This window comes from Cydia amplana, chromosome 3, assembly GCF_948474715.1.
Source record: "Cydia amplana chromosome 3, ilCydAmpl1.1, whole genome shotgun sequence".
NCBI classification, from domain to species: Eukaryota; Metazoa; Arthropoda; class Insecta; order Lepidoptera; family Tortricidae; genus Cydia; species Cydia amplana.
The window spans coordinates 20,968,606-20,992,762 of record NC_086071.1 but is presented as its reverse complement, the minus strand read 5'-3'; the positions used below and the strand labels follow the sequence as shown (position 1 = coordinate 20,992,762).

Sequence of the window (24,157 nt, the reverse complement as noted above, 5' to 3'; positions counted from 1 at the left end):
GAATTACCCGAATAAACCTTACTACTAATATTCGTCATTGTAGTAGTGTTGTATTTTCAAACTTCTTTAGCGGCGCTGTGCACTTTTTGAGGTGGGGAAAAAATGTTAAACTCGCGACAGATCACGTGACCGTAAGACGGACACGTGACCTGATCAAAAAACTGTTACAATGTTATTGAGTTTTTCTTTATTGATTTAAATGCCATCTAGTGAGTTTCCCTCTAACCGGTATTAATATAACTCGAGTACCAACAGTGATGTGCTTAGGGGTTTCAAGTAATGCGACGAAATAACGCTAGATGGCATTAACATCAATTATACATAGTGCTGCAGACATTTTGCACTAGTCATTGAGTTTTCACTTCTGCCGGCACTCCCGGAGTGCAACCCGTTGTTTTTTTTTACAAACCATGACAAACCATGAGTTTTGTTTACATTTTTGCTGCCCACAAATTGTCGTCTTTTTGTACTATTTCTGTTTTTAGGGGAAAGTCGGGGCCCGTCCATACTGCAAATAAACATGTTTCTTTATTTGTGATATATGCAACTGGCCCTATCTGTTAAAACCAGTCATTGTTTTTATTTAAAACCATGATACCGTTGACTACATTCCACATTTTTTTTTGTTTGATGGCCTCGTCGGGGTCAATACCGAAATCCGATTATTTATATTATGCCATCTTCGCTCCACTCCATTAAGATACCCTGGAGAGAGGGCCTACCGCGAACCACGTTCGACGTGTTACCTCCCTGTCACACTTACGTACGAATTTACAAGTGCGACAGAGAGGCAACACGTCGAAAGTGGTTCGCGGTAGGCGCTCAGGCCTATGGAACTCTCCGCGCGAGCACGGATTTATACCTACGAATCTCTTCCCGTTCACGGTAGAAAATCAAGCTAGTTGGTCGCCGGCGCTCGAATATGCCAAAATGTATGCGAAATAAATGTCTTCTTCACGAACAAATAACACATGTTGTAGTGTGGAATTGTGGATGGATGCAGAAACAAAAAAAAACTAATAAAAAAATCCGTGTTTGCTCTACCGATTGATAGGAAAAGTAACTATTAGACGTTCTCAATATAAGTACTTATATAAATTTTTTTTACGATAGTCGCAAGCTACGTAGTACGCCGTTTTATAAACCGCGTAGTGTTTACGCGGTTTATAAAACGGCGTAAACACTACGGTTACTGTAGGGAGATATGACCTTTTAAAATATTTCGCAGTCACTCATCATAATAAATAATAAAATAAGGAAAAACCCTAACTTAAGACAAAAGATAAATAAAGAGAATAATAAAATAAATTTATAAGTAATTAATAATGATAAAAGGAATATTATAATTATTAATTACTTATTGCAACTTATCTTGCTCATAGTTATTTTACAATTAATAAAACTTATATTTGTACCTTAGGTAAGTAGGTAGGTATCTTTCATACAATCTATAGTTTAGGTAAGTAGGTAGGTACTTATTTGTAAAATAATTTCTAAGCGTCGGCAACCCTAGCTTTGTGCCGGTGCGCGCGGTGCGGGGAGCGGTGCGTTGAAGGTCATTCCATTGTATTTTTGTGTAGGTATTAAAACGGTAGGCATTTGAGTTTTCTTGAAAGATAAGTATCTGTTCGTAAGAACTATAATATAGCCCTGTGCCCTGGACCTCATCTAGATCGATGGTACTCGTCAGGGCAAAGCTATTGAGCCCAAACACGATATAGTTATGATGAGTAGATAAGGAGTTCTGGTGACCAACTCCTGACTCCATTATGAGAACCTGGACCTCATCTAGATAGATGGTGCTCGTCAAGGCAAATCGAATGCGCCCAAACACGATGGAGTGATAATATGTAGATTAGGAGTTCTGGTGACCAACTCCTGACTCCATCATGAGAACCTGGACCTCATCTAGAACGAAGGTGCTCGTCGAGGCAAATCTATTGAGCCCAAACACGATGGAGTTATGATGAGTAGATTAGGAGTTCGGTGACCAACTCCTGACTCCATCATGAGAACCTGGACATTATCCAGGTCGTCCGGGTATAATAATAATGCAAAACCTAACCAGTATTCAAGTAACACTGAAAACCTATCACCTAGCGAGAGTCTGTTGTTGAAATTAAATATGGTGTAAAAAATGTACTTATTTGTATCCAGATTTTCTAGTCGCTGTATACAGCACTTCTCGGAACTCTCTGGCTGTTTACGAACGCACCATAGTCACCGAACGCCTGACGATCGAGCACAGGTCCGTCCCCTAAGCCGCCTCGGCGGAGAATGAGCGCGCGGCGTCGGTGCAGCGTGATTTATACGTGTTGTAAAATAATATAAATTTACGGCAAGGTAGGTCCTATAGTTATGATTATTTTTTTATGGGTTAACGTATAGTTATAGTTTGCTATAATATTATTTTTAGGGCAAAATAATAGTACAATTTGCGATAAAAAAATATAATGTAACCCTGTTTTCACCCAAAAAATGAAGAAAGTTCGGAAGGTTAAATATCCATTTTTTTAATGAATCTTTGATTTTCAATAGTCTTAGCCGCTCGTAAAAGATATGGTGAATTGAATTGTAATCATTTCTGTATCAAATGATTCTTGTTTACTGCAAAATTGAGAACCGAAACGACAGTTCTCACTGCAAATTTTGAAAAAGCCTCCCAAGAAAACTCATTTATTTTAGGTTTAAAAAGAGAAAATGTCAACTTGAACGGTCTTACTTGCTAGTTTAAGAAATGATTATTTAAGTACGTTATCAGTTTTTGAATGAATACTAATAGTTACGTCGTAATCTTGAATGAAAAAGGTAACAGATTGCAAAAAACGCTCGCTTGTAGGACTAAGGACTCTTAAGATTGGGGAGCAAAAAGAAGTCGCTGAGGGCTAAGTCCGGACTATACGGTGGGTGAGTAACAGTTTTAAACCCACATTCAACAATAGCTGCCTTGGCAATATGAGCAGTATGGACGGGGGCGTTGTCATGCAGAAGCAGAATACCTTTGGTTAACTTTCCTCGCCTCTTTTCTTTAATTACATCCTTTAATTGACGTAGAATGTTAGCGTAGTACTGTCCTGTGATATTTACACCTTTTTCTTTATAATCGATTAGTAATACTCCTTCACAATCCCAAAATATCGTGGCCATGACCTTGCCAGCTGAAGGGATGACCTTGAACTTCTTGGGATGAGCTGAACCCTTAATGTGCCACTGCATGGACTCTTGTTTACTCTCTGGGTCATAATGATGAACCCAGGTTTCATCTCCAGTAACTATTCTTTGCAGCACCTCATCAGGATTTTCACCGCACAGGTCAATAAAATCGGAACAACAAGCTACACGCATGTCTTTTTGAAGCCGAGTCAGCATTCGCGGAACCCATCTTGCACTTACTTTTGACATATTAAGATGGTCATGTATAATATCATGTACGGTACCAATAGAGAGATTGGTTACTTGTGCTATAGATTTTACCTTCACTCGACCATCTTCCAATATAAGTTTTTCCACTTTATCAATATTTTCTTGTGAAGTAGCTACTACAGGCCGGCCAGGTCTAGGGTCATCTTCAATACTCTCCCTTCCGCGTTTAAACTCGCTTGACCACTTTTGAATGGTAGATAAAGAAGGAGCAGACTCACGGTAAACACAATCCATTTCCTCTTTTATGGTTTTTTGATTTTTACCCTGTTTTGTCAAGAGTTTTATCACGCATCGATGTTCTAATTTAGTTAACATTGTCAATTCGCACATGATGTTCATGTTTGTTCAGCAATTGCAGAAAAACAAAAGACCATCTCGGTTCGAATTATACTTTTTTTTAATGTCAATGAATAAACCTTAGCGGCCAGTAACGAAAGAAATTTTAGAAGAGGTCGTAACTTCGTAAGATATCAATACCGAGAATATTTTGAACGCCCCTCGTAGTATAAAACAAAGTCGCTTCCCGCTGTCTTTCCCTATGTATGCTTAGATCTTTAAAACTACGCAACGGATATTGATGCGGTTTTTTATATAGATAGAGTGATTCAAGAGGAAGGTCGTATCGTAGGTATCGTTTGTTAACCCGTGCGAAGTCGGGTCGGGTCGCTATTAAAAACTAAAATGCAAGCTTTCCATCCAGTCGTTCACTGACCCGACAATTCGACCTTGCACAAATCATTGCAACGTTGCATTTAATAAGTTGGAGCAACCTGTCACTAAGTTACTAGGAACATCCATTCAAGCATAAAACCGAATGAAAGTAAATCAATCTTTACAATAGTTATTGTTAAAGAAAACCCACAGATCTGAAACTACTAGATAGTGCATGTAACTAGAACGAATACCTGTCAATGGATTTGACCACATATTTCAGACAGTTGCGACCTCGGTCACAACTTTACAACTTAAAATAAAAGAAATTGTTCAATTCGTTGAAATCTTATTTGTTGTGTATGTTCAACGATTACTCAGAGACTATTAGACTAATTTCGGAAATTATTTAGTATTTTTTGTTTGCAAAGGTATGCTTTTCCGTTGCGGCGAATGCGGCGACTTTTGGGGTATGGTCTATACGTGGCTGTGCCGAATCTATTAATTTATAGGAAAATGAAAGATGTTATGACACCTGTGGATAATCAAGTAATCATATTCCGGTTTGGAATTATAACGGTTTAAATACAACGGAAATTGGGCCTAATTTTTTCTGCTTTATTTTTGCGCATTGTTTTAATACTTTTAATAATGTCTATAATCGGCGAAATGTCGGAATTGCAAGCGAAGTGCGCTAGATACAAACAGCAGCAGAAGTTTCTATGTGGGCGAGGTGTTCAATATGATCTGAGCACACAAATGTAGATCATGATCACTACTGTCGTAAATATTTATGCGGCTTATATTTTTTGTGATTCGGAGATTGCTCAAAACCGAGATGGATGTAGACCGAGGGTAGCCAGGGAGGCGGGTAGGCTGGCCTTTGCATGAAAAGAAAATTAATTTTGCATTAAGCAAAGGTGCCGGCTGACATTTTGTTGAAATAGAGATTAATTTAAAATGATGCCATATTCTAGATTGCTCGATAGTTTGTCAACTTTTACTCAATTCTAGGCTCGTATTTAAATGTCAACTGCAACACCGTGCCCGTTCCGCTTGAGTGAATACTGCAATTGATACCTACGTTTAAAAAATGACCTTTCTTTAAAAACTATACAACTCTTAACTGAACAATAGTGGTTCTTATGTCTATGGGATAAGGTTGAAGAAGTGTCAGTTAATAGTGATAGTTGTTAGGGTTATTCTTGTGAAAGATCTAGTAGATGAAATGTTTGATTTATATAAAATAAGTAGCAGTTGGGAATGGCAGTTCGTTAGTGTTGTGTTTGGATAAGGTGAGTTTGTGTTTAAAATTATCGATAATTTGAACAAATAAACTAAATAAAACAAATATTGATTTAAACTTTCACGATTTTTACACATTATTAAATTGTACAACTGGACTTAATCGCGTACCTATTTATGTTTTACCCGCCGCCGCCGCCATCCTCGAAACGTCGGAGGTAAATCTTAAAACTTAAATACGCGATTAAGTTCGTTGTACAATTTAATAAAACAAGTATTGTAAGACCATCTTTCTCTAATCGACCTAGTGCCGCAACTTCACTACTACATATATATGTTGTGTGTACTAGACGAACTATAATTAGAGTACCTAGGTACTAGACGAACGATTTGAGCTGAGATTCATATTGACATTTCTTGCCAAAAGGAGTCACTTTAGAATAGATAGTATTATTTCATTATATCGTTAAATTCTAGAATAACTGCTAAACAAAATAAGGTCATGTGGTAAAAGAAACATAGTTTATTTTGCTGGGTGGGGCCAAAAGAAACAATATGAAAATTCCCAACAAGTGTTTATCTCGACCCAGTGCTTCTTAGTACCTTACATAGTTTCTTCCGCTGCCGATAAACAAATAAACTACTGTAATATGTTTTTCTCAATGATTCAGGAACTATGGCGTTCAAGCTAATTATTTTAGCAGCTGCACTGCAACTAGCAACATGTAAGCCGACCCTAACGCTCGAAGATATGGAGGTAGCTGATGATACAGAGGCAGTGGGGTCTTACGTGAGAGAAGTTCGCGCGGCGGCGGTAAGTGTGCCAACTACATTTTATTTAACCAGTTTGAAAGATAATTCTTCAAAAAATCTGCACCCCTAGCACATGATTGGTGCGACAGTAGGTATCTCGCGGCGAGATAGACTAGGTAGGTACGTTACTTTCTAATTGTGTTAATAAAAGAAGGACGGTTAGTCTATCTCGCCGCGAGATACTGTCGCGCCAATCATGTGCTAGCCCGGCTGATACCTATCGATTTTAACATCCATTTGTCCTCACTAAAAACTCTAATTTCAGTATCATATCAACAATGTTTCAATATCTAGTAGGGATCTAATTTAAATCCACCATTTAAAGAAACCTTAGATGCTGCTAATTCAGCGCTGGTGGCCTAACGGTATAAAGAGCGTGCGACTTGCAATCCGGAGGTCGCGGTTTCAAACCCCGGCTCGTACCAATGAGATTTTCGGAACTTATTGCCATATAGGTACCAGTTGCTTTTCGGTGAAGGAAAACATCGTGAGTAAACTGGACTAATCCCAATACCTAAGGGCTTAGTTTATCCTCTGGGTTGGAAGGTCAGATGGCAGATGACGCCAATTCCTGGGATTAGTTGCCGAGCGGACCCCAGGGCCCCGTTCCTTAAAAGCGTGTAACTTGTATTAAAGCGGATGAAGCGGATGGCAGAATATAGTAATGGGTAGGTACCTATATAAGTGCATGCGCTGTATTATGTATTCAAGTGAATAAAATCATTCATTCATTCATTCATACATTCATTCATTCATTCACTTTTTGACAACTTTTGTTAGAAAGGGACTTCCACTTGTAGGTATTCCAAATTACAAGCTTTTGAGAAACGGGCCTCAGGCCCCCATGAGCCGTGGCAAAATGCCGGGACAACGACAGGAAGATTGAGTAATGAGATTCTGCTAATTTAAATCCTATTTTCTAACTCAGCCTCAAGACTACCACAAATCGTACCAGAACGATGGTGACGGCGAGATCGGCTACTCACGCAAAAAGCAGGGAGGCGGCAAGAAGGGGTACCAGCACTTTGACAGCTACCACAAGAAGGTAAGATAATACTACAGCCGAGCGGTATCATTGTCGCATTTATATCACCTGTCATGCCATGCGTCACTTTGGCACTTACGTATTGGTTAAACCGTGACGGGCATGGTAACTTCCTTCTGGAGTTTATAAACAAGGTGTTAAAAAGTTTTTGGCAAAAATTTCATTCTTGGCACAAGCTTTATCGCTGACTGTACTTTTTTCCACAGGCAACAATACCAAAGAGAATAGATTTACTAGATATAGACAGAGAGTTACTGTCATGGTAAATTATGTAGCCACAGTAAATTTACCGCCATCTTTTGACAGAAGATTAAAACTGTTTGAACGCCATTTGACTTTGATCCTTATTCTTTCACTGACATGTGTTAATTTGTAAACCATCTAGCCGAGCATAGGCCAAAGGTTATGGCGCCATCGTTCGAAAAGATTGCACTGATTTACGGTTTTTACGAATATTACTTATGTGCTTCAATGTTCTATCTTCAACGGTTGATGCTATGCGTTGTCAGTAGCTAAGTTTAGCTATTTCGCAGTCATACATTAAAAGATTTTCTATTCACAGGCCGGCGACAACTACGAATTCGAAAAGCAGGACTCCTTCGGACACGACGACGGCGGCAACCAGGGCGCATACAGCCACAACCACGAAAGAAGAGAGAAAGGTGACCACAATGACGATATTCATGACTTAAATGAGGAGGCTAGGGAGGCTAATGACGGACAGGGCGCGCACAGTCACCAATACGGGAGAATACTCACCTTGGGCGGCAATGACGTTTATAAAGATACCAATGACTATAATAGGGAGGCAAATGAAAATAACCAGGGGGCTCATAGCCTCCAATACGAGAGAATAGTGGGTAATAATGGGTATGGGAATCATAATGACTATAACAGGGCGAATGACGATTATCAGGAGGTTTATGAGGATTATGACGTAAATGAGGAGGGTGAGGGGCGGTCGGCGAAGATAAGGCGTCCGCGGCCGTGGAAGTTTATTAGACGACTTGTTAGGTGGTTCTTTTAAAACATTATCATAACATTCATTCTTGACTACGAAAGAGTCAGATAATGAAACTAAGGATTTTTGCACTCTAATTGTTTTTTTTTTAATTATAAAAAAATAATACTACTGGCGGAGGGAGCCTGAACGACTTATGTACACACTTATATGCTCACGTCTGATGCACCAACAATGCTATATATGTTCCTTTAGAATCTTTTTATTAAAATACCAGCGACCCGCCCCAGCTTCGCACGGGTTAACAAATTATACATAAACCTTCCTCTTGAATCACTCTATCTATTAAAAAAAGCGGCCAAGTGCGAGTCGGACTCGCCCATGAAGGGTTCCGTATTTAGGGAATCCCCTATAAACCTATGACGTATAAATCTATGACGTATTAAAAAAAACTACTTACTAGATCTCGTTCAAACCAATTTTCGGTGGAAGCTTGCATGGTAATGTACAACATATATTTTTTTTAGTTTTATCATTCTCTTATTTTAGAAGTTACTGGGGGGGGGGGGACACATTTTACCACTTTGGAAGTGTCTCTCGCGCAAACTATTCAGTTTAGAAAAAAATGATATTAGAAACCTCAATATAATTTTTGAAGACCTATCCATAGATACCCGTACCCGTACCCAAACACGTATGGGTTTGATGAAAAATTTTTTTTTTAGTTTCAGTTCTAAGTATGGGGAACCCTCAAAATTTATTGTTCTTTTTCTATTTTTGAGTGAAAATTTTAATGCGGTTCACAGAATACATCTACTTACCAAGTTTCAACATTATAGTTCTTATAGTCTCGGAATAAAGAAGAAGAAGAAGAAGAACGAATCCATAAGGGTTCCGTTTTTTGCCATTTGGCTACGGAACCCTAAAAACCGCATCTAAATCCGTTGCGTAGTTTTAAAGATCTAAGCATACAGACAGACAGACAGGGAAGCGACTTTTTAGGGTTCCGTAGCCATATAGCAAAAAACGGAACTCTTATGGATTCGTCATGTCTGTCTATCTGTCTGTCTGTCTGTCCGTCTGTCCGTCTGTCCGTCTGTCTGTCCGTCCGTATGTCACAGCCACTTTTTTCCGAAACTATAGGAACTATACTGTTGAAACTTGGTGAGTAGATGTATTCTGTGAACCGCAATAAGATTTTCACACAAAAATAGAAAAAAAACAATAAATTTTGGGGGTTCCCCATACTTAGAACTGAAACTCAAAAAAATTTTTTTATCAAACCCATACGTGTGGAGTATCTATGGATAGGTCTTCAAAAATGACATTGAGTTTTCTAATATCATTTTTTTCTAAACTGAATAGTTTGCGCGAGAGACACTTCCAAAGTGGTAAAATGTGTGTCCCCCCCCCCCCCTGTAACTTCTAAAATAAGAGAATGATAAAACGAAAAAGAATATATGATATACATTACCATGTAAACTTCCACCGAAAATTGGTTTGAACGAGATCTAGTAAGTAGTTTTTTTTTAATACGTCATAAATCCCCTAAATACGGAACCCTTCAAATGGGCGAGTCCGACTCGCACTTGGCCGCTTTTTTTATACTATGTAGTGATACACCTGAGAGGCAGCACAACTAATTAATTTGAAGTAGGGCAACTACCGCGAACATCGAAAAACGAAGTTTCATCTGTTTAGCTATCTGTCATTAATTATAATATTCAAGTCATAATAGCATAGGTACATAGACGGACGAACGAGTGAAAAAATGCATTTTATAAGTTTTTTATTCATTCTTACTGTGATGTAATCAGGTATGTTGTAATAAACTGTTTGTCATAAACTATTGCTGTTTCATTTATCTAATGTGTTTGCTTACAGCCCAGAAGGAGAAGTACAGAGAGCCGGAGTACGAAGCAGAAGAGAGCAGCGGAGAACAGAAGGAGGAACAGAAGGATGAACATACGCATGAGGAGTTAAAGTAAGCTTTAGTTTCCTGCCTATTTCTTTAATAGTACCTACATTCCGATACAAGTGCGAAAAGTAGGAAATTCGCAACGAGTGGCGATAAACTGAAACACGACCGAAGGGAGTTTTAAATCGACATGAATTTATATCTTACAGTTAATATTTTCTTCGGGTTGGTGTGGTGAAAAATGTTATGTTTCACTATCGGGGGCAAATTTTGTTTAACCCTCGTGCTTTGAAACCCTCGCAACGCTCGAGATTCCATTTTTAGGGTTAAACAAAATTTGCCCCCGATTGAAACACAAAATTTTTCACCACACCAACCCGAAGCAAATATTAAATGTAAAATATCAAACAAAATCAAACCAAATCAAATCCAAATGAATGTTATTAAATATTTTTCATCCAAAATCATCAATTAAAAGTCAATTCTACCAGCAAACATAAGTTACATAAGAAAACAACTCAAAATTTGCATTTGATTACTTTGCCTCACATGTGAATAAAATGCAACTTTGCTATCAGTTTTTGAAGTGCAAAGTAAGCCTTTCCGAGCTGGTGTGGTGAAAATAACTTTTTCACCACACCAGCCCGTTAAGGTTCTCTTCTTATTCAAAAACGAATAAGAAAGTTGCATCTTATCGTCCACAAGAGTGGCAAAGTAATTTGATGTATATTTTGAGTTGTTTTCCTTATGTTGGCTGGTAGAATTTACTTTTAATTGATAATTTTGAATGATTAATAATTAATAACGCGTTTTGCGCCAACATTATTATAATTAGCTGCCATTTCTTAGTGATAGATTGGTAGGTACCTATGCCAGCTACTTTTTAGCATTAGTACCTTAAAAGGAAAAACGGAACCCTCAGGATCACTCGTGCGTCTGTCTGTCTGTCCGACCATTCCCCTTTATCTCCGAAACTACTGGGCTATAACCGCAAAAATTGAAGTTCGCAAATTGCGGGCATTTTTCTCTGTCACTCTAATTACGCCTTCATTGGAATAAAAGAGAAAGATCCCCGCAATTTGCGAAAAACGGTTTTCGCGGTAGCCCCTCTGGGTCTAAAATTTTGAAAAAAATACACAAAATAGTTCTTTACCTATAGATGACAGGAAAACCTATTAGAAATGTGCAGTCAAACGTGAGTCGGACTTAATGTACGGAACCCTTGGAACGCGAGTCCGACTCGCACTTGGCCGGTTTTTTGTTTTGTTTTGCTGCTTGTAAACGTACCTACGCTTCTATTATAGATCGCTTCTAGAAAGTGTGGAAGCTTTGGAAGATGAAATTCCCTTCCCTATAAGAAAACGAAGAGATCTTACCTCGCAAAGGAAACAGAAAATACCTATTCTAGCGATGAAATGAAAGTATACTAATACCTACGTCAGAGGTGAGATTTTAAAACTGACTTGATTGTTTATGTAATGATACAAGTATATTACCACAGATAATTAACTATAGTTACTTATATGTAGGTACACTGAAGTATAATTTAACTAAGCGCTGGTGGTCTAGCGTTAAGAGCATGCGATACAGAGGTCGCGGGTTCAAAGTTCAAACCCCGGCTCGTACCGCAATAAGTTTTTCGGAACTTATGTAGTCGCTTTTCGGTGAAGGAAAACACGTGAGGAATCCAGACTAATCCCAAATCCCAATAAGTTTACTAGTTTACCTCCTCTGGGTTGAAAGGTCAGATGGCAGTCGCTTTCGTAAAAACTAGTGCCTAATGCCTATGCCAGTTCTTGCCCCCAGACCCCAGGCCCCCATGAGCCGTGGCTAGAGATGGGTAGTGAGTAAATACTCACGGGTAAATCGAGTAAATACTCAGTATTTACTAAAGGCTTATTATTAACCGGGCAACTAAGATATTAAACAGGAACTTTCATTGGGCATATAATAATATAATTTGGCTGTGCATTAATATTTTGGAGCCAAAAAAAATATTTTAGCCTCAAATATAAGCATCACATTATTAAAAAACTGGCAGCAAAATCAAGCCACCTAAAAAAATTATAGGGAACTTAAAGTGATAGGTTGGCATCTAATATAATAAATTGGCAACTAATATTGTAAAGCGATCATAAAATTTAGTTGTCATTTAGTAGTTGTTCACACCTAAGTAATCAACTAATCATAACTGAGCATATCGTTTTCAGCTAGGTAGTATTTTAACACGAAAGCAGTTAAATTTAATGAATATTGGTCACTTTTTACACAAAACACCTCAAATGAATTTACCACTACGTAATGGTCAGTATACTTATAGTCGAAATTTCTAATCATGAAACGCCTAATGGCCATTATACCATTAGATCTTTAAATTTTTAATTACTAATTTCAATAGTTACCACTGTGTTCTGCTAGAGTCAACAGATAGGTGCAACGACGAGCGAAGCGAGGAGGAGCGTGTTAGGTTGACAGTGTAATGACCAAACAATAGTAGTTTATGCAACAGTGATATAATAAGGGTTCTTAAAATTCAAGGGTCGAAGTTACAAAACGAGACGTAGTCGAGTTTTGTAAAAAAAGACCCGAGAATTTTAAGAACCAATTATGAGCTGTTGCATACATTACTTTTTCTATGACAGCTGCAGCAAAAAAAAAGAGTTATTATTAAAAAAAAAGAGTTATTATTTAAAAAAAATTGAGTTATTATTTAAAAAAAAAAAAGAGTTATTATTGTAAATGAAAACATACCTCTTTCAATCAAGATGATCGGAACTTGTATCTTTAAAAAAAATAAAGCAGTTGTATTATACTCATAAGATGACTGCTAGCAGTCATCTTATGAGCCTATAGACAAATCATTCAAATGACATTGCTTTAGATATCACTGTCAGTCATTTAATTGACACATTTAAGTGCTGGAGTAGAAAAAATATTTTAAGAGAACTTCATTTTTGAATTAATAGATAGCCGTTTTCTTTTTAAAATGTGCTTCATAAATGGTCTCCAATATATTAATTCAGTTGCCAAATAAATACTTGGTACCTGCCTAAAAATATTCAAACGCTGTAACGGCTTTAAAATACAGCTCATATTGATATATTTTAAGACTCCGCTCCGTTTTTGTTGCCAAACTATTAATTTTAGTAGCCATTTCAATTTTTTTAAGGCGAGGTATGCCCGGGGAAAATTTTCAGATTCTGTCAAATTACCCCATTTCACACACAAGCACACTTCACGCACACTACCTCACTTTACTGGGACAGGTCAGTGACCCAAGCTGTTTTTTTTTAAGATGCAGATGAGAGCATTTTGAGTTTAGTTTGGCCTTTTTAGAGGAACATGAACTGTAAAAGCGTTCCATTGAAAGAAGAAAGAGAAACAATACATTTTATCTTGCTTTCCTTGTCTGTTAATGTCAAACGTGACGTACTTAAATGTAAATAATCTAATTCATTTGATAAACCGAATAAATACGGAAGTCTTCAGATGTAGGTAATACGTTATTTAGGTACCAACTGTATTCTGTCCGGCTTTCGATAAGGCGCAAAATCAATTCAATGACAATTTCAATGAACTCATAATTATGTGTATTCCGATGATGTTATTAGTATATAACTTACCTTAGCTTCAAATTGTATACACTATTATTTAGTTATTAATACAGTCACCTGCAATAATATGTTACACAACGAAAGACCTCAATAATATCTGACACGACCTTATTTGTAGAGCCATAAGAGCGTGTCACATATTCTTGCGGCCTTCAAAGAGATAGATATCTACACCTTTGGGTTCAATTGGCGTAAAGGACAGTTTGACGAAAATGAGTTATACAGTTTTTTTCAGAATTCTAAGCGTTCTGCATAGTTAAAATTTCGATACCTCGAGAAAAGTTGCTTTTACGACCCAATTTTTACACTATGAGCTTGCAAAAACAGCTTAGCTCAAGGGGCGTAAATGACCAGTTAGTTATAAATTATAAGTTCAAAGATAGTATCGTAAAGGTTATTAATTACACAATAATCAAATTAATTAACTAAATTATAATAAAAACAATATAAGTACGTATATTAAAATTAAAATCAATAACAATAAGTAAAAAATATAATATTAAAAATTAAAACTAATAATACATAAAAACAGTCAGTTAGACACCCTGTGCAGGTCATCCCAGTGTAGCTGGAAAGGGCCGTCTAGGCGCTCTGCCACCGTCTGAAGGAGGCTATTCGGGCTGCCGCGCAGGCGCCTCACCAAGGACGCAACGCGCTTGCGCATTATGGCATGGAAGCCATCCGTACGTCTCTCGCAAAACATCCCCGATGCACTGCAATGGCGCGGCAGCCCCAACAGCATCCTAAAGCTATTAATATATTGGATGCGTAGGGCGCTGAGAGCCCGTTTAGTGTAGTTGATCCATAGGCTGCAGTTAATTTGTGGCTTAGTAGTTTTTAGTACATTACCGTAACTTGACCCCCTAGGAAACTATTGATACTGGATAGGAATGGAATCGATTGGCATCCAAAAATAGCACGTGAAAAATAAAAGTTTTCATTGTCATACAAATTGTCTGGGAAAAGTTTTCCTCGCTTTTTGGAATTTTTCTAGCCGGATTTTTTCTCTGATTGCATACAAGCTTTTGATTCTCAATAGGAATGGGATCGATTGTCATCAAAAAAAGTTTTGTCAAAAATTTCCTTTTTCTCGCACCCTGTATGTTTTTTCCAAAATCTGTAAAAGCCAATCTTCATTAATTTGAAATCGAAGAAAGGTCTTCTAAGACCGTTTCCTCGTAGCAGCACGGGATCTGGTAGCTGCCCTCACTGACCTAAAAAGAAAATCCACCCTGTATAAGGCGGCTAGCATTAAGCACTGGGATATTTAGTTTACCGTCTTCATTAACATGACTACCGTGACTAGTAACTAATACACCCCGAATTTGGAATAAAATAGTCTGAGAATGTCACTTACGACCCCCTACTAAACAAGATACACTAAATTACCAAAAAATGTATGGGTGTAAAAGACATTCATAGTGTTTTTGACCAATTGTAAAGGACATTGAGTAACTTCTTTCGTATTTAATTCATACAATGACCGCTAATTCAGGGTAAAGTTACTAAAATTTTGAGTACTTTTCTAATACACATCAAAAATGTAGCTTCATAAACAACAAAAATATTATATAAATATCAACATTTAAAAAAAAATCTCTGTTTTTCGCGTCTTATGAAAACTAAAATTTTGTCCTTTACGCCAACTGAACCCAAAGGTATCGATACTATTCCAGGTGACTGTACCTAGCTAATAAGAAAAAATTGCATGCTTCTACAAGTGAACTGTACGCATCCAGAATTACTGTCCACCTATCCATCACTACATTTTTGCAAGTAACATTTCTTTATCTTTATTAATAAATAAAGTCCTGGCAGGGTGGAAATTGGTGGGTGGAAAATAGGTACTATTATCAAAATTTTAATGTAGGTAAATTGTATTTTATACATGTAGAAATGTAACCTACCTACTTACTTACTGTATATATTAGGATTGCACATAAATTTGATATACATAGAATGTTGCACTATGCGGGGACTGATTTAGCTACGGTGTAAGCCTCGGAATAATAAACCAACTTATTACTCCGAGGTGTAAGCAGTACGGTACCGCTTTTTACACGACTGCCCAAACAAAAAGAGTGTATTGTTTTCAGCGTTCATGTTTGTATGTATTTATTACTAAAGTAAAAAGTAAACTAATCTGAAAAAAAATCTTAAAATTACGCAAACATTGTATATGCATTTATTTGGTACCTAGTAAATTTGTATAATACTGTTTATATGTATCCAAACAACCACAAACACAAACCACTGCGGTCTGGTTTGGCTTGTAAGCCTCGTAGGTAAGTATATCTCGGTCTCAAAAGCCGCAAAAACTCGCTAGGACTGAGGCTAGACCATAGCCGCTTATTTTTTCTTGATTTCATGAAGGTTTGCAGAACAGCATGTAACCGCAACAAAATAGGCCGTAAAAATGTCGTCATATAAAGCTGTAGTACCACGTTCCCGACTATCGGGTCGTCCGGCCTGGGAACGAAATCATAAAATACCCGATAGTCGGGTTATCGGCACTGAATGTTAATAGGTAATATTTGAAGAACAAAAGTTCTCTAATAGTTAGGGAGGCGAGGTAGCTAAATGGCGTAATTCAACGGCGCCGTCGAGACCTATCAAAATAGAAAGATAAAATAATTTCGAAAAGAAAAGCTCGTATGGCAAAAACCATTTTAGCGGTGGGTTTGGCGTGTACGGTTTTTCAAAAATGTTAAAAAAAACAGTTACTTGGGCATTCTCGAGCGCGTCAGATATTCATACTACGTATGCCCCGAGTGCCTCTGATAACAACGGTATACTAATCTGCCGGTTTGCGTGGTGGGGGTAGGCATATAAAGTAGTCAAAAATGCAAAAAAAAAAAATTTACTCGAGCGCGTCAGATTTTCGGAAGGGGTGTTAAGTAGGCCCCAAGGAAGCTTCCTTTAAAAAAACTGACGATTTCGGCGTGACGATAAGTTACGATGAATTTTTGAAAATGCAAAAAAAAAAAGTTTTTTTGAAATACTCGAGCGCGTCAGATTTTCATAGGGGAGGTTTATCTCGGTATCCTGAAAGCATATTTTTTTAATCTGACAAAAATGTTGGTGGGTTCTCTTAATCTGACCGGGAGTTTGAGTTTTTATGATGCTTCAAGTCAAAAAGTTTTAACTTTGGACAAAAATGTAAAGAGACCTTTTTTGTGTAAAATAAAATTACCTTTTTTGTTTATTTAAACTTTTTTTTTGTAAAATGTATCGTTCGCGACTTATATGCCGCAACGCGTTCTTAGGAAGACGAAATGGCTCCTCCACACTTCCAGTCATGCGGAAACCGGCAGATTTTGTATTTTTAGTAAGTTTTAGATTATATTCTTCAAAATAAAAAAATAAAAAATCGCGCTCGAGAATGCCGGATTAACGTTTTTTTTTTACAAGTTCGCGACCCTATAACTCGGCGGCGTCAAGGACTTATCGTCAGATTAGTTAAATTTAGTCTTTAAACACTAAAATCAACCCCCAATATCTTAATCTGACGCGCTCGAGTATTTCAGACTATCCATTTTTTTTTACTAATCTGATCGTCTATCCTAGGCGCGCGTCACTACATATAGAGCTAAATACTTTACAAGGTTGTTCTATTAGGTCTAAGGTATCTCTCATATCTTAAACTGCCACGCTCGAGTATTGCCGAAAATTCCCCTATTCGCCTCCCTAACTATAACATAAATACAAAATCACAAAATTGTAATCTGTCATCACAGTTCATTGACGTACAGAAGTCACGTAGGAACGTTTTTAAAATGACGCTATATTAATACCAGCATAATGAAAATTAATTCCAATCAGTAAAAATGTGTCTTCAAACTTTTTTCATTTTAAGCGGGATTTCAAGGAGCAAATTACTTAAATGATATTGTAATCGTATTGTTTTAAGATAGTTTACTGCGTTTTTCAACCATTATGCCCCGTAAATAACAGCAAATCAAATTTAAAATGAGACTCGAGCTCCACCCTATTTCTAGCTATTTACCCTATTTCTTTTAATACAAACTGTCTACTGGTATACTTTTTCGTATACGTACATGATTTATTTGTCAAGAGTAAGCTGTCATGGAGCTCCAAAGCGCGATGCGTCCGCCTTCGTCCGAGGCCAGCGGCCATCTGAATCAAAGAAGTTGCGTGCACGGGACCGCTGATATCATGTCTTTGAATATATTTATTTAATGTTCATTTAAAAAAAAAAGGAATCACTGAGTTCCATCAAGAATAAGATTGCGCGTTATTAGAAGCAAATTTCATATCTTTATCTTTTGTGCCAAAATTGTTACGAATATTTCAAGTCCGTTTTAGACCTATGTTCGTGATTGTTTTCTATCGAGCGAAAGTCAAAAACTTAGGGTTCGAATCGTTGAGTTCCCTAGAAAAAGGCCTCAAGATTGCTTATACAACGCATGGCAGCTGTACGGTGATCCAAAAAAGCGCTACGAATATTTTAAAACTCCGTTTTCTGAACTCACTTCACCTTAAACTACCAAAAATCGATTAATTAGTTGACCGGTTAAATACGTGCCTTTACTAAATATACCCGTATTTACTCGTTTGTACCCAAATTGGTGGGTATAAACTATTTAGAGTGCCGCTACTGGATTATGTAGGTACTCAAAATTGTAAGAAATGAATTTTTAAGAGGGGGCACTCCATACATGTAACTAATCGTCACAAAAAAAATTCAGAAACCGCCAACGTGTTGCACATCATTAAATGGGTCTTTAAAAATAACTGGAATGTTTCTAGGAACTTTTTTGGATAAATTGAATATTTTTGGAAAAAAAAACCGTTTCGAAAGGCCAAAATAATGTTTATCTCTCTATAACTTTCGAACCAAAGTTCAGAAAAAATATAAAAACATATCGGGAGAATAACCGTATAATAGAGTACAAAAAACCCGGCCAAGTGCGAGTCGGACTCGCGCACGGAGGGTTCCGCACCATCAACAAAAAATAGAGCAAAACAAGCAAAAAAACGGTCACCCATCCAAGTACTGACCCCGCCCGACGTTGCTTAACTTCGGTCAATTTCACGTTTGTTGTATGGGAGCCCCACTTAAATCTTTATTTTATTCTGTTTTTAGTATTTGTTGTTATAGCGACAACAGAAATACATCATCTGTGAAAATTTCAACTGTCTAGCTATCACGGTTCGTGAGATGCAGCCTGGTGACAGACGGACGGACGGACGGACGGACGGACGGACGGACGGACGGATGGACGGATGGACGGACGGACGGACGGACAGCGGAGTCTTAGTAATAGGGTCACGTTTTTACCCTTTGGGTACGGAACCCTAAAAACTATATTTTGAACATCATCGGTTGAGCCATTTTTTAGTTTTCTTTAAAAAACCCTTAATAAAACGTCGTAAGTGCCGCGTAAACCCACACTTTTGCGCGACATGCAGTTATCTAGAACATCGATAGAATTTAAGTACCATATTTTTAAAGTAAATATATTCTTATTTAAAACAAAATTGTTAACTATGCATTATCACAATTTGCTTCTCACTGATAATTACCTTTTTTTCCAAAATTAAGCGTCCTGTATGCTTTTTATTTTATAGATATTGTTAACACACGTTAGCATTCTTCAATAAAAGACAATTTTGTTCTTAAATCTCACTTTTTGAATATTTTATAAGCAATCGTTTTTACTCACCTAAATGAGTAAATACGGGTATTTATCGGGTGCTTTGAGTAAATACCGAGTAAATACTCAGTATTTACTCACCCCTACCCATCTCTAGCCGTGGCATAATGCTGGAATTAACGCGAGGAAGATGATGATGACACTGAAATATAGTTTGGCAAGCCATTTCCGTCAGTAGAAAAAGAAAAGACATCTCATCTAGTCAAAGATTAACTGGAAGAGATCCCTCATAGGGATAAGTTCGCCTTTGTATTTCTCACTACTTATATGTTATTTTTAATGTCTTTTTGTACAATAAAGAGTTTACCACTACTACTAAAAGAAATTCCAAAAATATTAAGTGCGAGGTTTTGTCCTCCCATAGAAAATTTTAATTTCGCACCTTTTTCTAGTGACAAAGGGTATTTTGTCGGACGTCTACGCTTCACGCCTTTTTTTTAACCTTTTTAACGAACTTTTTTCTTTCAGAGAGGGCGCCAGCGATGGCAACGGCGGCGTAGAAGCACACGGCCACGACCCAAAGGATTACGTTCTTCCCGAAAAATATGTTTATGGCGAAGGAGAAGAATACAGCTTCTAGAATAAACATAGTTTAAATAAATACTTATTTGACTGATAGTATTTAGGGCTGGGTAGATATAATATAAGGTTTTCTTTGCATGTATTAAATAGTAGGAATGAATTTTTATAGCCGGTCAAACTATTTTGTCAGTAGAAAAAGGCGCGAAATTCAAATTTGCTATGGGACGATAACCCTTCGTGCTTAATTTTTTTGAATTTGCCGCTTTTTCTACTGAGGGAAACGGCTTTACAGACTATACAATTGGCTAACTGCCCCATCACACGAGCGCCTAAAACAAAAACAAACTTCCGAATGATCATGGCATGAAATGAAATACCATCGAAAGGCAGAACCGGACGCTTATGTAGAGTACCTAGAGTAAATAGATACAAAATAAACCAAAAATTTATTAGTGATCCATTATAATAAAATGACAAACGAAAAAAAAACGTTTTATTTTAACAGCAACATTGTCAGTAGAAAACGCGGCAATTTAAAAAATGTTGGTGCGAAGAGTTGGCTTTCCATAGAAATTTCAATTTCGCGGCTTTTTCTTCTGACAAGTTAGGTGTGTTTCAGAATATATATAGCTGGTCAACCAAATCTTGTCAGTAAAAAAAGGCGCGAAATTCAAATTTTCTATGGGACGATATCCCTTCGCGCCTACATTTTTCAAATTTGCCGCCTTTTTCTACTGTCAAGATCTGGTTGACCAAGTATATGTAGATGGTCAAGCAAATCTTGTCAGTAGAAAAAGGCGCGATATTCAAATTTTCTATGAAACAATATCCCTTCGCGCCTACATTTTTCAAATTTGCCCCCTTTCTCTACCGACAGGATCCGCTTGACCATCTATAGTTTGTCAAAAGACTGTCTCATTTCAAACATAGACAGAGAGAATTATACTATCTTTGTCATACACTAGTATTAGCACCCAAAAAAAAAGCAAAAGAAAAGTATGATTATCTTATGATTATAGTTTTCCAGTCAGTAAGAAGACTGAAAAATTGGTTTGACCAATAATTTGCTTTGCTCATTGGAATAAAAACGAATTGAATGTCAATGCGTGAAACGAAACGTGCATTTTGATTGCGTTTTGTTATTGCATATTTAGAACCTGCTCATGCCTCGTTTCAAGTTTTGAATGCCGATTAGTGGAATGGAAAATTCCATAAAAATAATTCTTTGTTAATCTTTATAAGTAAAAAAATTGTTTGGTTGATGACCCCCAAAATGACAACAACCTCATTACCAGGCAAAAAGTGATTTCATATTCATTTCACTGCGCAGTAACAAAACGCGTCTGCTAACAAGTTTCATTGTGACAAATTTGACAGTCAGACAGACAGATGACAAGTTGTTTTGCTTGCGCGATTGAAATCCGCCGTTCTTCGTTGTAGACAAAAACTATTGTTTCCCGTTACAATTTGTGATGTAAATACCAAACAATGATGCAGTCGACACGCGGCAACAGTGTAAAGGTGATAAAATTGATCGCGACGCTGATATTCAACGCTGCGTGTTGCTTCGGCGCGCAAGGTAAGTAGCAGGCAATTATCTAATTGAATCAATTTATTCGGACAGTTATCCTAAGAGCTTCATTCTTTTTAACAGATGATATCCTGTCCTGTAACCCGGCGATGCTGGAACCGTGCCCCGGGGAGCACCAAATATGTAATCAAACTACAAGGATATGCGATTGCTTACCCAACTTTGTAAGAGTAGAGAAGAATTGCGAACCTCCGAGTAATGATTCCCCGGGGAAGCACAGCGCTACGGCAGCTGTTGTTACCATATTCACACTAGCACTAGTCATTTGTGGACTTGTATTAATCATAAGAAAGTATAATTTAATCGAATATCTCCGACAGAAAATCAACTTGAAGAGAAATGGTGATATAATGTATGAAGATGTAATGATAGGCCAAGACGACCCGCCGTTGACGCCCTAATGCCTTTGCTTGTGTTCTAGAATATTGTTAAAGCTGAACATTTTATTGACCAAGTTTTTCAATATAATATTTATAACCGGTTGTGTTAAACTTTATTTTAGGGCTGTACATTCCTATTGGATTTAGTTATTAAATTATTTCCCTGTTTCAAGTGAGGACAAGATATATTTTATAAGCATAATAGCTTGAGTCATGTCAATATAAATACAATGCAAACAAAACTAACATGTGTTCCGGTCCGTTTGTATTCCTTGAATAGTCTGGCGTTAAATTAAACACAAGTCGTCTCCTTCACGATTTTCGTAGACATCTCTTCTAAAGACCTAAAACTGGTATGGATGTGTTCCTCGTGGTCTCTAGAATACGAATTGACCGGTTTTAGTTTATGGAGAGGGGGACGTGTCGATAAAAAGGGGGGGAATGTGGGCGGCCGACCAGCATTGATATTTGTTCACATCTTGAGTCCTATGGGACCGATCGGTTCGTGTGAGGTGTCGTTTGAAAGAGTATTAAACGTGCTATTATTGCTTCATAATAACTGTAGTCATAACTGTAGTCGTTTAGAAAATATTTTAAAATATATGATTTTTTACTGTGCATGGATGGCATAAGTACTGACAAAACATGCGTCTAACTCAATAAATTATAACTTTACCGCAATTAATGTTATTACAAAATATACGAGAAATTTCATTAGCTTTCTAAAAACATAAGGTTTGTTGGTGTATGGTATTATATAACCATGTAATGATGAATTTTGTTCAGCATGGGTCACTACGCACCGTCACGTAAATGGCGGGCGACCGACCACAACTGTTCATTGTTTCTCGGGTTCTATTTTACTGATCAATTGGTGATGGATACCATTAGAAAGAATGTTAAATGTACAATAATTGGTTTCTAATAACCGTAGTCATAACTGTAGTCATTTACAAAATAATTGAAAATATATGATTTTTACCGTGCATGGACATAAGTACTGGTAAAACATGCTTCTAACTCAATAGATTATAACATTACCGCAATAAATATTTTCAAAATATACGGGAAATTTTATGAGCTATCCAAAAATATAAGTTTTATTGCTTTATAATGTTGTATAACTAAGTAATCATGAATTTTGTTCAGCATGGGTACTGTGCACCGTCACGTAAATGGAGCCCGGCCATCGTTGAGTTTTCATTATATTTCAGGTTCTATTTTTCTGATACATGGTGGATACCATTTGCAAGCATATTAAATTTTCTGTGAATACTCGATTGTTTGAAATCTGAGGCCCAAAATAACCATTTTAAAAATATTAAAGAAAATGTTTAATTTTTACCTTAGAGGTTTGCTTAGTGACTGAAATAATTTGAGAAAGAGATAATGTAGTAAATATAGCGTGAAATTTTTAGAGTAAAATCAGCAAACTATTTATTAACTTTCCAAAAATATTGTTTAGTTACCGTACAACTATAAACATATATGTAGGTATGCCAGGACCAATTTCGCCAAGCAAGCAAACACACGGCGCGGCGAGCGCCTGGTAGACCAGCAGCATTCTATATTATTGTTTGACAGTACATTTTATAATGTAGGTATCCAAAATGATAAAATATCGATATAAATGATGGTTTGTTTGTTTTGTTTTTTTATCACAGGAAACTTAAGTATAGTTTGACTCTTTTGACAAAAGCCCAGTTCTAGGTTCATAACATCGTTAAGTTCGTAGCTTTCATGATTGCAAAACCACTGCATATGAAGTACTTAATATCTGTGTTGTTATTTGACTCACGCGTCTACACGTAAAACGTTTTCAAACCCACTCCGTAGTTAATAATTTAAAATCACCTTTTTAGTGAGATCTGAGGCTTGTGGCGTTAAAGAGATATTTGTCGCCGCACGCTCCAGGATGCAAAATAAGTGACTACTATTTGAGTAGCAGCGTATGTCCACATAATAACTATCCGTGAAGTCCGGTTTTAAGTATAGTAATAGTGAGATAAGGTCAATATTGAGTAAACTATCTATATTATATTTATTTACTATTTTATTTTACGGTCTAATTTATAGTTTTTGCTTACCTATTGATTCATTGGCGTTTGGCATTGTAGTTTTAGCTTGTAAGTATGACTCTATTGACAGTTATAAGATGTACTACGGTATTTAAATAACGCTCGTCTGTAACTACATGATCTTAGATCTATAATAGCGACTCATAACTTCTCTGTTCGACTGTAAGTCATACAAGAGAGTTAAGTAGCGATTGCGATATAAAAAGCTATAAGTAGAAGGCTTTATCACACGTTTAGA

At 37.0% G+C, this 24,157-nt stretch overlaps 2 protein-coding genes across 2 annotated transcripts; both read left to right on the top strand.

Moving 5' to 3' along the window:
• The first annotated feature begins 5,994 nt into the window (after nt 1–5,994).
• On the top strand, nt 5,995–20,014 carry LOC134662849 (uncharacterized protein DDB_G0283697-like). Its single transcript, XM_063519172.1, has 5 exons — nt 5,995–6,133; nt 7,061–7,177; nt 7,740–7,839; nt 10,023–10,122; nt 19,817–20,014. Exons 1-5 carry the CDS (start codon nt 5,996–5,998, stop codon nt 19,926–19,928), a joined length of 567 nt encoding a protein of 188 aa, XP_063375242.1. The 5' UTR covers nt 5,995; the 3' UTR covers nt 19,929–20,014.
• A 1,255-nt stretch (nt 20,015–21,269) lies between these two features.
• Nucleotides 21,270–21,943, top strand: LOC134662986 (uncharacterized). The gene is made up of 2 exons (XM_063519290.1): nt 21,270–21,449; nt 21,525–21,943. The coding sequence occupies exons 1-2, from the start codon at nt 21,359–21,361 to the stop codon at nt 21,860–21,862; spliced, it is 429 nt and encodes a 142-aa protein (XP_063375360.1). The 5' UTR covers nt 21,270–21,358; the 3' UTR covers nt 21,863–21,943.
• The last annotated feature ends 2,214 nt before the right edge of the window (nt 21,944–24,157 follow it).

Excerpts from the sequence above, each read along its gene's own strand:
- LOC134662849 (XM_063519172.1), top strand. The coding sequence starts at position 5,996 with ATGGCGTTCAAGCTAATTATTTTAGCAGCTGCACTGCAACTAGCAACA. Across the intron at positions 7,840-10,022 it reads CCACGAAAGAAGAGAGAAAG|CCCAGAAGGAGAAGTACAGA; the intron begins GTGACCACAATG and ends GTTTGCTTACAG. Across the intron at positions 10,123-19,816 it reads CATACGCATGAGGAGTTAAA|AGAGGGCGCCAGCGATGGCA; the intron begins GTAAGCTTTAGT and ends TTTTTCTTTCAG.
- LOC134662986 (XM_063519290.1), top strand. The coding sequence starts at position 21,359 with ATGATGCAGTCGACACGCGGCAACAGTGTAAAGGTGATAAAATTGATC. Across the intron at positions 21,450-21,524 it reads GTGTTGCTTCGGCGCGCAAG|ATGATATCCTGTCCTGTAAC; the intron begins GTAAGTAGCAGG and ends TCTTTTTAACAG.